Source organism: Poecilia mexicana, unplaced genomic scaffold, assembly GCF_051168715.1.
Source record: "Poecilia mexicana isolate PSO_F unplaced genomic scaffold, ASM5116871v1 scaffold_6, whole genome shotgun sequence".
NCBI classification, from domain to species: Eukaryota; Metazoa; Chordata; class Actinopteri; order Cyprinodontiformes; family Poeciliidae; genus Poecilia; species Poecilia mexicana.
The window spans coordinates 20,935,163-20,949,681 of record NW_028263375.1 but is presented as its reverse complement, the minus strand read 5'-3'; the positions used below and the strand labels follow the sequence as shown (position 1 = coordinate 20,949,681).

Below are 14,519 nucleotides of genomic sequence, written 5' to 3'. Positions count from 1 at the left end.
TGTCGCCAGGCTGCACAGACTGTCGAGTAAAACACACTCACTGATGCTGCTGTCATCATCTGTCCTTACAAACACACTTTGTACTTGTGTGGAGTATTTATAATTCAGCGTCTTACCTGCACCGCACAGCAGCCGTCGTGAGCTCAGTTTGGAGAAATCAGGGAGGAATTCAGGGGTTATGCTAATGGTCTTTCAGAACCATTGCAAAATTTTCACCAACTGAAGTGACTCAAAAACCGTAACTCAAAATCAGAAGCAAACGCAATGAAATGCACTCCCTGACCTTTATTTGGATACACATTCCATGAATCACCTTTTTTTCCTTCAGAGCTTCCAGGATTGTTTGTAGCACAGATTAAATAAAGTGAAAATCCTTAGTTTTTGGTTATCATCGACGTGGTAGCTTTACTCTGTCTTTATCTGCTGCACTTCAATGATGCAAATCTCCTTTTCCACCAAGTTTCAAATGAGCCCTATTGGATTATAATCTGGATTACAAACTGTGGAGGCCAGTAGACGACAGTGAATTTATTGTAATGGGCGACAAAACTAGCTTGAAATTATTTGAACCTTGTGACATGGTACTCACTCTGAATGTTGTAGCTGAAATGGATACACGTCGGACCAGACGCTGTTTTTCTAATCTGTCCTTGTTCAATTCGTCTGGGACTGTAAGGAAAATAGTCTCTGGTACCTTTTCTTAATCCATAGGAATTGGCTTTCAGCTGCTGTAACCCATCTGCTTCAAAGTTTGGCATGTTGCACATTGAAAGATTGAATTTATCTTGGTGGCAGTGAACTGAGCTACGACTCCCAGATTTGATTTCTGGTGTCCCACTTTGATGCAACAAAGTATTAGACTTTTTTTTTTAAATAGGGACGACTTTGATAGCTTTTATCTTGGTTCTTATGTTGTGAATTATCCCCTAATCCTGAGATCTGAGACCACTCTCAATGAACTGTAACTGACTACTTCTTAATAGATACCATGAGACACCATAAAAATGATTATTCCTTTATACCAGTAGTCATTTTCCCAGTTCCTACCAAACAGAGGGTCGGTTGTTTACATCCCATCTTTGTCTCACTTTTTGTTGTGCTGTTTCAGAGCAAAATGCACGTAAATACATCTTGGACAAACACGGGGGTTGTGTTTGTGTTATCGTGCTGCCCGCCTCATTTGTGTTAATATTTCAGCTACACAGTCAGTTGAAAATCCACAAGCTGCGTGTGGATGAATAATGTAAGAGAATGGTGCGGAGCACGGAACAGCCATTTCCCCTTCACCCAAGTCTCACAGCTACTTCGTCTCCATCGTCTGTGACAGATGGAGAGTGAGGTGAGCGTTGGTTTGTCCTCATCTCCCTCCTAACTGATCCTCATTGTTAGACGTAGGAGCAGAAACTCTTCTTTCTCGTGAGCTCTAGTTTCGTACTTCTCACTCACACATATTGTCAAACACAAACAAAAAGCCAACATCCATTTCAGAAAACACCAGTGTTCAGATGTGTTCCATAATTTTTACTAGTTTTTTATTTGAAAGCAGCAACATTTTTCAAGAACATTGTCAATGTGCACATTAAAGTGTAAGTGAACTGGTTTTAAACCTGAGTGCTAGACACTGTCAGCAGAGTTAGAAACACCCAAAGCAGTTCTAGTACAATTAACAAGAGTAAAATGAACATAAGACTAAAACAGATGAGTCATACATATTTATTTGCAGAAAATAGCAACTTTCTGATTTGTGTTCACACTTATCCCCGACAAAAGATCATGGAAAAAGAGCAACTTGTTTCCTTTTGAGTGTAATTCCCCTTTAAGATTTCCATTAGCATCCTGGTGTTCTGCCTGATCCAAGTGGTTTAAGAGGTTGACTGCTGATCCTGTATTTTTTTGCCCTTTTCAGCTCTAATGAATGAGATAGTCGAGGAAAGTTGGCAAGAGTTTCCAAGGCAGTACAGAGCAAATTGAAAACTGCAGGTCGGGGTACTACACTTCCTTCCTGTTATTACAGTGTTGTCTTTGCTTCGTGAGCAAATTGGACCCCAGCAGCTGTACCTCCATATAAGTAAGTAAGTTGTAGTGATCGAGAGTATAGCTTTTCATGTCAGTGAGTTATTGAAGATTATTATAAGATCACTAACAAGAAGCCTTCCCACTTTCTAAAACTGATTCAGCTCATAATTCAATTCTAAAGAAGAATATATATCTATATATCTATATATATATATATAGATATATATATATATATATATCTATATATATATATAGATATATCTATATATATATATATATAGATATATCTATATATATATAGCTATATATTTTCATTATAAATGCATTCATCAATAAATTACTCTGTACGATTTACACTGATTTAGAGCAAAAATAAGTGCTTTTGTGCATTGTTAACAACAAATAATCACCCTTCACTCCTGAAAATAGCAGCTAGTGTAGATTCACTATTCTAATTTGGTGCTAACGCACTGCTTTCTTTAGCTCTATTTTAGCAAAAATCCACCGATGGCTACAAAATATGATCTAAAATTATCTCCAAACTTGTAAGACGACTTGTAAATTTATTCTCTGTACAGGCTAACAAGATCTATAAAGCGTGCTTAAAGTCTTATTTTTATTACAACCAATACACTCAATCTAATACACAAGTTTAGCCATCAAATATGTCAAAGAATTTAGATGCTTGATCATTTAAGGCATCCCAGGAGGAACGACACAGTAGTCCTGCAGTACGGATGTCAGAACAGAAATACTATGATAGTGGAGACAAGATCACTGTGTTCCTGTTGTTGTTCTTGCATGTGCAGTTTCTGTCTGGTAATTTAAAATGTTTTCACCATCACCAAAGAATGAACTTCCTAAAAAACTAAATTCAGCTTCCCCCTAAATTTCTTTCCGTTTCCAGACGTTTCTCTGATGACACACATGATCAGTGTTACAGAGCCGTACCACCAGATATACAAGTGTAGCTTGATGTAGATGATTTTAGACAGTGTATAAAAGATGTAACAGTAAAACCTGAGATGAGAAGCTGCAGAGGATGTCTATTAATGTGCAAAAGCTAAACAGGTCATAAAAGATGTATATTTTAAGTTAATAGATTGTCATTTCAATCTGGTCCCATGGACTTTACAAGTGACAAAAAGATGCTCAGGTAATTGTTATTGGAAAAAAACATAATTTTAGTTGTGCAAAACAGGCATTTTCAATTCTGACTCTCCTTCAATTCTGACTTATTTTATGTTCCACAGGCATCAAATTAAAGATAAAAATAAGGTGAAAGGCTGTTCCAGAATGTCTCGGTAGGTACTGCAGTTTTCCAAAACAACAGACTGAAACTTTTTAAAAATAATTTTCTTCACTTTTCTTTGGTTTTCTGAACAAACTTGTTCTAGAGCTAATCGTGGGTCAGTTCTTGCTTGGTACACATAAAAAGAAAATCATGCTATTTGTTGTTAAAGTAACAACATTTGATAGAAAGGGCCTCTTTCTCAATGATTTTAGCCTTGTACAAACTTTGTGTCTTAAATCTTAAACCCTACTTGGATTAGCAGTGCCATTAGCAAGCAAATAGATTATGCATATATATAAAAACTTCTTTATATGCTTGCAACCTTTGAAACGTTAAAGATCATCATGCAGGCCCATAATGTGTATTTGTATTTTTGAAGATTTCCCATTTGCACCTTTTGATCAAAGCTAAGAAACTATAGTGTTTTTTGTTGTTACAGCAGATCTCTGATGGGAAGACGTTAGAGCTTAGAGATAAGCTGACTGACAAGCCTCTGAAGGTCCGTGGCCCGATGCTCGGTTGTCTTCAGCACCTCCTCATGGTTTGCTTTTTCACTGCTGTCATAATCTATCACAACCTTGTTGGTGATAAGGGACAGACCCAAAACACGCAGTCCGCAGTGACGAGCCACCACCACCTCAGGAACGGTGCTCATACCTGGACAGGAAGCACATGCTGCTATTGAAAGAGATGCAAATAGTAGCATTTCAAACTAACTACGCAGACACTTATTAGATGCGCCGAGACTGAAGCAAGGGTTGTAGATTGTACATTTTACCACTATTTTGGCTTGAAATCTTCTCAACAAAGTTAATCTGGCTAAAACTGAAATAATTAGGCTTTCCTGTCCCGCTGTTACAGACCTACAAGCCACTTGCTCATTTGCATTCTGGTAATCCTGCTTTGTTTGCTGGTACTTCCTGTTCCACAGAGTCAAAGTGCTGACCACATTTACATGCAGTTTGAATATCTCTTGTGTGCACTGTCTGTCTTTATAAAAACAAAGTATTCATATTTGTCTTAAAGTCTGCAATTAACTTAAATAAACCTCCAAAGCAGATATCTCTCGGAGGGAGCTACAGCTGTACCCACCCACAGCGTCAGCCCCGAGCTTCTGCAGAGCTCTGCATTCCGCAACTGTCTCGTACGTTGGACCGGCCAGCATGCAGTAAACGCCTTCCTGGAAGAAGCTCCCACAGCCATGCTCCTCCGCTGTTTCCTTGGCCAGGGCCCTCAGCTCTCTGTCATACGCATCAGACATGCAAGGGAAACGCTCTCCAAACCTGCAGGAACAGTAAATGAATATGTCACGCTTCAGTGTACTAGGCACAATATCAGATTGCAATATGCATTTCTGCTCTACCTTGGTTCATTGTGTCCACACAGAGGATTCTGACCAGCAAAGCCAGGCATGTTGATGTGATCCTTGATTAGCATGATGTCTCCCACACTGTAACTACCATTGAGACCGCCCGCAGCATTTGTCACAATCAGAATTTCCACACCAAGCAGGAAGAAGACTCTCACTGGGTATGTCACCTGCAAACAAACATGATCTGCAATTCATGCTTTATTGTCTACTATGTGACATCAGAAAAAGGAAGCATGCTGAGGACAAATCACATGAGAAGTTAATGTTTCATACCCTGAGCAAACATTTTATTAATGTAGGTTCCTGCACATTTCAGCAACTGCTGACCTTTACAGAGCAGCTGATGGCCTATAAATGACAGCTCCTCCCCTTCATGACAGGTGTGATTGAGCATTACCTTTTTCTATTTTCTAACATATTGCATTTTCAATGAAGGCGTGTTGTTAGTTTAAGCAGAAATATTTTCTACGAGCCCTTAGATCTTGATAAGGTCAATACTGTCACTTTAGAACAGTGCCATATTCTGTTGGAGTTTTGCATATTATAAATGCGGTCTTTGTTAAGAACCTGCAGCCCACACAGGATAGGAGGTGTAGAACCACAGGATGTGTGTGTGCGGGTGTGTGTAGCAACAAAATAAACTAATCTCAATAACGTGTTAAAATTTTTTTTTTTTTTTAATGTTTGCCTGGAGGTTTTAATACTACAAGTAGACATGCAGGAGAATTAAACTAAATAATTGAAAAGTTAATTTATATCTGTAATAAAATTTTAAAACTAAGTCTCAAAAATAGATTAATTACAAACAGTTATATATTTGAGAAATCTGTTTATGTTAATTTTGATAATTAGGGTTCAGAGCTAGCGAAAAACAAGACGTAGCTAGGTTCTTCAGAAATACGAACATGGCACCCTCAACAAGGGGGATAATCCAGAAGGTCTTTGATCAAGAAGCTGTGTGTTCACAGAGTGTTGTGTCAAGCATATTAATGGAACGTTGAGGGAAAGGAAAAAATGAAGGTTGAAAAGGGTGCAGAAGCACCTGGCTCAGTCAGCTCCTTAAGAGTCATAAGGCGAGGACTGAGGATACAGTCAGTGCTTCTAGAGCCACTTGAACAAAAGTGTTACCTTGAAAAAAATGTTAAAGGAAAATGAGCAATACTGAATTTAAAGCAAGTTAGTTCTGCAAGAATTCTCCCTGTGCACGCACGAGTTCTCTGCTGGTACTCTGGCTTCCTGTGTGTTTCTGTTTTGTCCTGTGATGGACTGGCGATCTGTTCAGAATGTGTCCTGCCTTTTGCCCAAAGACAGTGGAGACTCTGCCAGGACAAGTGGGTATAGCATGTAGATAGGTGGATAGATGTCACTTTGATTTCAATAGGGTATTTTATTTAAGACAACTGGTCAAACAACAGAAATCACAAACTGCTGAGTAAGACAGGGAGCAACCTGAATTGATGTGGCTCACCTCCCAGCCTTTTAAAATGGGAAAGGATTCCTTTTCTGAAAATCTCACGGAACACAATAAATTTGCAATCCTTCACTACTATGCATTCTTCATCTGGATGGATATTATATATAGCTTAATGTGCTGTACAGGAGGCCTATAATACATCTGTCCTGCTGGTACAGTATTCATGAACCAGAGTTTTATGATACTATCAAGTTATATGGGCTATTTTATGAGGAGATGGCACATGAAAACTGGTGGTAAAGTAAACCCAGTAGCCACGGGTCCAAAGGCCAGTCTTGCACTGACATTCTGACACACAATGCACACTTTTCAACTGATTCGTCAACGCAGCTAGAAGATTCTCAGCCAGAAATGTAGCCACAACAACTGCCTGTGTTTTGCCACGTTGGAAAACCAAAACATGTAAACATACGTCACAAACTAAGGATGTGATCTAACGTTTAAAGGTAAAAATAGAGATTTCTCTTGGATTATTCCAGAATTTCCATAAGAAGGAGTTCAGCTTCACTTAAAAAGTATAAAGAGGAACAGTACAATTTCCAGAATAAGTGAAGGACAGAGTTTAAAGATCAACTGCAGAGCCTGTGAATGTTTGCCGCAATGTGATTGACAAAGTCAGAGATTAAACTGCCAGCTTGACATCAGTCACCCTGGATAGTATATCATTTGCATCAGCAAGGTCTGAAAAGGAAGAAGAGGCCAATGTGCATTTGAGAATAACAAACAGCAAAGAAATAAGTGTTATGATCCTCTAGTGTTTCAGTTATTTTCTCTTTTATCATTTATTGTTTTTTCCTTATATCTTGCCAGTTTAGTTAATTAATTGTGTTAGTTTAGTATTTGTTGCTGTTTGTTCTTTGGATTTATTTCTTTGTATTAATATTTATTTCTATTTGTGGTTCAGGTTTTCTTTTCCCTTTGTTTCTGCTTGTTTATTCACCTCACCTACTGGTCTGCTCCCCGTCGCAGCTGTTGATTAGTTCCTCATTTGTCCTTACCTGCTCCTCCCCCACCTGCATCCATTTACCTGTAATTAGTTCTCCTGCTGTTTGTTTTCACTAAATTAAAACTATGCTTTGCTGCACTGCTGTCTGTTCTTGTATTCTTCTTTACTCCACAATTAGTATCCTAATAATTGTTTTCATTATCTTTTTACTTTATTCTACTGTCTCTTTTATCCTGTTTATATATTATAGTTTATCCACTGTAATACACTATGGTTAACCTAGTGGTTATTGTGAGGGGTCATAAATATATTTATTATAATAATAATTATTAAAATACCCTAAAATGTAGATAAGTACCAGTCAGTAATAAATAATAAACAACTTATGCACAAACTAAATCCCTAATGGGAAAAATTCAACAACCAATGCCTAAATGAAAATAAAATAGACACATTTAGAGTATGTGAAAAACAAATTAAATGCAGAAAATCTCTTTTGTTATTATTATTATTATTATTATTATTATTATTATTAAAGGAAGCCATTTAGAAATACTGGCAGAAACAAAAAAAAATCAATAAAAAAAACAAACACAAAACACAGTCTCACTCAAAGAAACCTTGTTCTCAGAAGCACCATTCATTTGAAGAGCAGGTAGCCAACGGTGCAAGAGGCTAGGACACACATTGCACAAAGACAAAAGCACAGCGTCTCAACACATTTTGAAGTTTACCGTGTGGATATTGTAGCCCTCGTAGAAGTGGAATCGACCCTGCATGCAGACACACTCATGTCCGTTCAGCTTTCCAAACACCAGCTGGCCTTCATGACCCACCACTGCACAACACATGGACATAATGAACTGCTGCAAGGAAGCACTGCTGGTTTTTCATGAAAAGATTTGGAAGTTTGTCTAAGCCTGAAATATAGACCCTGTTTTTTGTAGAAAACCTTTGTCAATTCTCCAACAAGTAAACTGAGTTAGACCACTGAGACCAAAAAGGTAAATGTTTACTCTAATTAATGGGAGGCAATGATCTTGAACTAATTTATTAGACTGAGGTGCTGGGCTCCAGACAGTTGGAATCAGGTATGTATCGATGGCCAATTTATTTGAAGTACCTAATAAGTTTAAAGTATTTTTCAGGAGTGCGTTATGTCAGAGATATTAGATGCTTCTCCAGTTATAAATCCACAAACACACTGTGTAAAAATATTGGAAATTTAAGACTATTGCTCCCCTAACTGTGAGCTGTTGTCCAAGAAATGTCATACACACTAAAATTCAAGAGTGACCCAGCGTAACTTCTCACCAATGGATAGCTTCCCTCATTAATTTGAGCTACATGAAAACACTGATATCTAGATGAGTGAACCCACTTTTGCCTATGGAAATATTTTTTAATTTTAAGATCTAGTTAAGGTTAAACCATTTCTTAAACTAAAAAAAAAACAGCCTTTTAATTTGCATAAAGAAAAATGAAGGAAGACCTTCATCCCATCTGTTGAGCATAGCGGTGATAGAGCATCATGGTTTTGGTCGTTATTTTTAAAACTGTAGCAAGGTGACTTTCAAAAGTTGATTGATCCATGCATACTATGAAATAAATAATTGGATATTAGAAAGGCTGGTGGAAATGACATAAAAACATAGTTGGTGCTTTAAGACCTTAACATCCAACCTATATTTCACCTTACAATTTAGTTGAGGAATTTTATAAAGCAGCTATAATTATCTTATTCCTTTATTTTTTTTTTATTCCTTTATTTAACCAGGTAAACCCCATTGAGATCTAGATCTCATTTTCAAGGGGGACCTGGGCAGAAGTCTGCAGTACATAGCAACCTGGTTACAAAACAAAATTGATTAATACATATACACAATTATAAAACAGAATAAAACAATTTAAAAACAGTGACACTGTTTAAAAGATTCTCGTTGCCTGTTTTTAAGAATCGCTCGAAATAAATTCAGTGAAATCAATTCTGACATCTTGATTTCAGACTGAAGCTGATTCCAGGCTGAAGGAGCCATCACACTGAAAGCTTGCTTTCCTTTTTCAGTTCGGCAGTGTGGAACATGCAAAAGAAAAATGTTGTTGGAACGTAAAGAATGGGAACTAACAGATCATGGTCATATTCCATAATAAATCAATCTATAAGAAAATAAGCATCTTACCAGTGCTGGTGGGGAAACGTGGAATATCTTTGTATGGGAATACATTCTTATCATCTAGCATCTCGGCCAGACCGCCCAGGCCTGAACCACAGATGATGGCCACTTTAGGACGATTCTTTGTTTGCGACTTTAGCCACTTCGCAGTATCTTGGTACTCTTCAAAGCTGTAACTGAAAATGCAAACACATCTCTGAATAATTGTGTTAGACACTGATTGGTGAAAAATTCAACACTATAAATATTAATAAGGAGCCTTTGCTGTTGGTCTAAAAGATGTACAGACCCCATTAAAACACCAGTTTTTTTTTTAGATGAGACCAAGACAATGATCATTTCATACAGTTCTCTTCCTTATTTTGACACATTCTGTGCAATTCAACAGAAAACATACAAATCTGTCAGTATCAAAATATGAATAATAAAAAGGGTATAATTACTTGGTTGCATAAGTGTGCACACCCTAAAAGTGAGACTTTGTGTAAGCACCTTCTAATTTAAATTATACATTGAGTCTTTCTAAAATCAAACACAGTTAATTTACTAATCCCAAAGTACAGTTCAGCTCCCATTGCACGATTTCACTGAGATTTGCTCATTTACATTCTTTAGCCAACCCCATAGTTTGCAGAGAACTGATAAATATTTAAAAGGATCTCATTATACACAGGTATCAGTCCTAGTTTGGAGTACAAAACATTTCACACCAAAATGGTCGACAGCGACAGCCCAATGAGCATCTTTTCACAGTGGATGAAAAGACACAACGGAAACTGGTCAGGCAATAGACTGGTAGCAACACTGACGGACAGAAAGGAGGTTTCCAGCAAACAACTGGTGGTGTTCTGCAAGTGACAGGAATCGCTTGTGTTCTTCTAATGAACAAGGCAAGGCGTTCATTAGCCTTGCCTTCCTCCTTATTGAGGAAGGTGTTTAAACCAAACTGGAAGATTTCGATCAGTATTTCAAATGCCCAACACAAACGCATCACTGTGTATCAACAAAAGATTGCCATAGTGAAATATATAGTGGTTTTATTTTTTTTTGCAATATATAGTAGGATGCTCATAGACCACCAGCAGAGAAGACTGGATCCTGAAACTGAATCAAAAAGGTGCAAAAACACAGTAAAGTTGTTCATGATATGTGTCACATTAATTGCATTAATTGTGCAAAGCATAATTTTTTTATTTTTATTTTTTTACATTAATAGGAATGTGTGTGCTTTTCAACTCTGAATGCTATGAGTACAAAGGTTCTGAGAATGCTGGTGGGATTATTTAGCAGATTACAGCAACTGTGGAGGTACACAGTATAGAGAAAGAGAGACTTCCGTAAAATGAACATGCAGTGTATTGAATGAAGAAATAATCAGCTACAGTAGATAAATTGAAAAATAAAAACACTATGCTGACTCAGACTCTCATGAAAAGAAACACACCCCAAATAAGGATAAAAATAAGTTCCTCTGGACTGACTTGGACCACAAAAAGAACTATTAAACCTGCAGAGAGTGAAAAAAAAAAAGATCTCAAAGTAAGAAAAAACTCATACAGGCCCGGTTCAAGTGATTATCATAGAACTCGGAGTACAAGTAAGTTTAACTAATACACTTATGTAACAGTCTTGGGGTTTTTCTGCTTTCTGCCAGACAAATCATTCTTCCCAGATGTTGATTGGATTTGAAATGCCCCAAGGTGCTACATTAAACAAAGTCAGAAACGGTGTGTAATTCTAATCATGAATCTGCGTGAAGCGATCACCTTGTTAATGTTCCCTCTGTACCCGAACCTTTGTTATTAAGACGAAGTGAGACTTCAGGCTGCAGTGTTTTCAGGAAGCGAGCCTGATGACTTTGAGCCTAATTTGGAGCTGCCATCTAGGATGACTGCTACATCTGAGTAGCCCTGGGAGCTTTGTCTTTCCAGGTTTTGCCCTTGTTCTCTCTTTTTTTAATTCTAACTCCAAACCAGCTTTAAAACAAATGATCAGGTATGGGTTTTCTGTCTCAGTAGTGATTTTTCATCCATTCTTGCAAACATTTAAGCAGTTCACATGCATATCAGTGATTCTTGAGAATAGGGACAAAACAGGTCCTATGGATAAAGCATGAAATTTGAATAAAATATACACAAAATATATTTTTTTCAAATATCTAACTAAACTAACCTGGGTCATGTGAGCACAACAATGTATATTTTTCTTTTTTTTGCTGAATATTTTTTTATTTTAAACATTGTAGTCGGTGGATGATGCCTGTAAAAGCCCTTGTCCAGGAGCAGAACTCAACACATTCTTATAGTTTAAAACAATTAAAGAAATACTGAAATTATATATTATGACAATTAAGTATAAGTAGTCATATAAATAATTATAAAAGTATCGATAAATTGAATTAAAAATAATTTTTAGATATTTTCCAACTCCGTTAAAATTTGTCCTTAGTTTTTGTCAACACCGTCAGAAATGAAAAGAATGTAAAAAAATCAGGCATTATTGGGGGGCACCAGAACTTCTGAGGACCCCATGACGTTGTCTTTTCTCTTCCTTTGCTAGGAGGGCTAGTTAGCTCCGGTTAGCTTAAGTTATTCTTTAGTTTTTTCTTCTGTTTTATTCCTAAGTTGTTTGTCACAACCATGATGTGTCAACTCCATAACTGACAATTTACAAAACTTTGATGAAATTTTGCGAAATAAAAGCTTAATTTTGGTAAACTGTAAAGATTTAATGGACCTGACGAGCTACAATATGGCCTCCTTCAGAATAACATCATATAAATTGAGGTAGTTTGGCATTTCGTCAACTCCGTCAGATGTCAACTCCGTCAGAGTTTTTCTGACTCTTTCAGTGAAATTGTTGTCAAATCTCACTTAATTGTGCAACTAATTCATTTTAATGTATTTTACATGAATTGCATTACTTCACATGTACCAAGTTTTTCATTTTACTCACTAGTTTGTCACCACCTTCAGTTCTGTGTCAACTCCGTCATGCACTGTCAACTCCATCAGATGGACTTTTTCTTGTTTTTTGTTTTAAATAATATTTATTTTATTTCTTGAGAAGCATTTGTCTGTAAATTGAGTAAAAATATCACTAATGGGGTATTTTAAAAATCATTTTAGATTTATTTTTGTCAGATGGTGATGACAAAGTTCTGGGTCAGGTCGATTAAAAATGTAATTTTTTAAAAAAAATTCGCAACTGGGAGCCTGTACCTTAGCATCTTCATATTTTCTAAACATTATTTGTCATATTTGCATACATAAGGTTGAGAAATAATAAAAAAAAAATATGGGAAAATTAAAACCCATTTTGTCCCTATTCTCAAGAATCACTGATATATTCAGACTGAGATGATTAGGTTTTGTGCTTTGCATCTTGCCTCACTTTATAAAAAAAAGGACTTGCACATTTTTATTCTTCTGAGTTTTCAATCTGCAAGGTAGAATGCCACTTTGGCAAACAAACACCACAGAGACAGCTGACAGACAAGTGACAACTTAACTTCTGCTGTCATTCATTGGTAGACTGCAGGTCACTTAAAGAGAGAGTCGCTTTTAAAATGAGTGATTTATAAACCCACAAACTAAAGAATTGAAGCATCAGCAGCAGATTGTGTAATATGTAGCCAGTTTATAAAACCATCATTTTAAGCAAGAATAATAAAAATGAAGAAGGGTGTTATCACTCCATGAAAAAAATAATCTGTTTGCAAACTGCTATTTTCATGAAACATGGAGCTTTACTCTACCAGCAAAGTGTGATTGCTTTGCAAAACTCAATAAACTTTTAACCGCTCTTCCCAAAGAGCGGTTAAAAAAACTGTGCACAGATTTTAATACCCATCTCATTTCCTTACACAATGGCAAGCTTGAAAAAGACAAAAGATAAATGGCTGAGTTGTAATATTCAAGGGAACATACACTAAGACATTAGTAGTAGAGTATACATATATTTGAGCCAGAATGTATAACTTTGGTCCTGCGTGGATTCGAAAAAATCAAAAATATATTCAAACTTGTGCATCAAACTTTTGTTTGTTGCAAAAATACTTCCACCATAAAAGGGGGTTTAAATAAAGGCATGAAGGCCCCAAATAATATAACAGTTATGTAGATGAAGAGTGTAGGCAGACATCTAGCTGATATATACTTGGATGAGTCATCATGGGTCAAAGTAAAGTGGCTTAAAGAAGCAAATAAAAGCAAAAATAATAGGGACATTCTCTCAAAATGACAAGGAACAGGACTCCTTCTTGTGAATCAGTGAAGTCCACAGAAAGTTTTAAGAAAGTATGGAGATCTACAGAGGCCATATTCTATTTTGATTCATATTACTTTTAAAAATAGCTGCATCATCTGTTAATATTTTTTACTATATTGAATAGTAACTAAAAACCAAACGCTTTAAATTACAATCACTGGCCCTTTTGTTTTGATTTACATTCGTACTACGTTCATTCATTTTTAAATGAGATGCGAAGCTTATCTCCCAGTAAGCTAAATGACATCTTAAGGAACGGGAAGCCAGTTTCTGCGGGGGCTCGGTCGGAGCTGTCCGTGGTGCTGTGGGGCTTCTGCACTCACGGAGGCCTTACTGACAACAAGCCTATTGTTTCTTGTAATCTGAACACGCAAACGAGTTTAACCAGTTTCTGAATTTGAAACACGTTTTACTGCATATGCTTTGTGCTCAGCTGAGCCGGAAATAAAGTTGCGATAATGCACTTTGTGTCAAAAGAAAATTGAGGATTTTCTGGTCTGTATTCTGTTGGAATATACCACCTTAACCCAACGTGCTTACGTCATAGGCAGAGAAAATATCTGATTGGCTGTTGTAAATCCTTAGAATAAACTGTCACGACAACACAGGCTGGCTTCTGTAAACAGCTCTTAAATCACTTCCTTCAAATGTACGACGTCGACATACTGTAATATGCTAATAACACGCATCTCTCACGGGCTACATAAGTATGTGGCTCGTTTCAGTGCCAGCATCCAACCGTTTCCCGTCCTACCTGCACTGACTGGAGGAGGCTGCTTCCATGTCCGATGGTAATCTGCTGATAAGGCCAGTGTTTATGCTGCTAAAGCCCGTGCTCTGTCGGTGTTGAGTTCACGGTGATCAAACCGGTTGGAGACGGAGCCTGCGGACGAAACACCGGAGATCATGCTACGCGCTGACGTCGGTGCACATATGATGAAGAGGAGGGGCATAGTCAGCTCACGGGTCCCTTT

At 37.1% G+C, this 14,519-nt stretch overlaps 1 protein-coding gene across 1 annotated transcript; it reads right to left on the bottom strand.

Moving 5' to 3' along the window:
* Nucleotides 1–1,515: 1,515 nt before the first annotated feature.
* Nucleotides 1,516–14,464, bottom strand: pnp6 (purine nucleoside phosphorylase 6). The gene is made up of 6 exons (XM_015000718.2): nt 14,300–14,464; nt 9,283–9,452; nt 7,837–7,940; nt 4,674–4,849; nt 4,403–4,593; nt 1,516–3,967 (listed from the first exon to the last, which is right to left on the bottom strand). Exons 1-6 carry the CDS (start codon nt 14,326–14,328, stop codon nt 3,771–3,773), a joined length of 867 nt encoding a protein of 288 aa, XP_014856204.2. The 5' UTR covers nt 14,329–14,464; the 3' UTR covers nt 1,516–3,770.
* Between the last annotated feature and the right edge of the window lie 55 nt (nt 14,465–14,519).

What these genes read in the sequence shown, in the direction of transcription:
- pnp6 (XM_015000718.2), bottom strand. Translation starts at nt 14,328, where the DNA reads ATGGAAGCAGCCTCCTCCAGTCAGTGCAG. An exon ending in AGGGCTACAATATCCACACG is followed by an intron (nt 4,850 to 7,836) that starts GTAAACTTCAAA and finishes GTTTGTTTGCAG; the next exon opens with GTGACATACCCAGTGAGAGT. An exon ending in GCTCGGGGCTGACGCTGTGG is followed by an intron (nt 3,968 to 4,402) that starts GTGGGTACAGCT and finishes CTTCCTGTCCAG; the next exon opens with GTATGAGCACCGTTCCTGAG.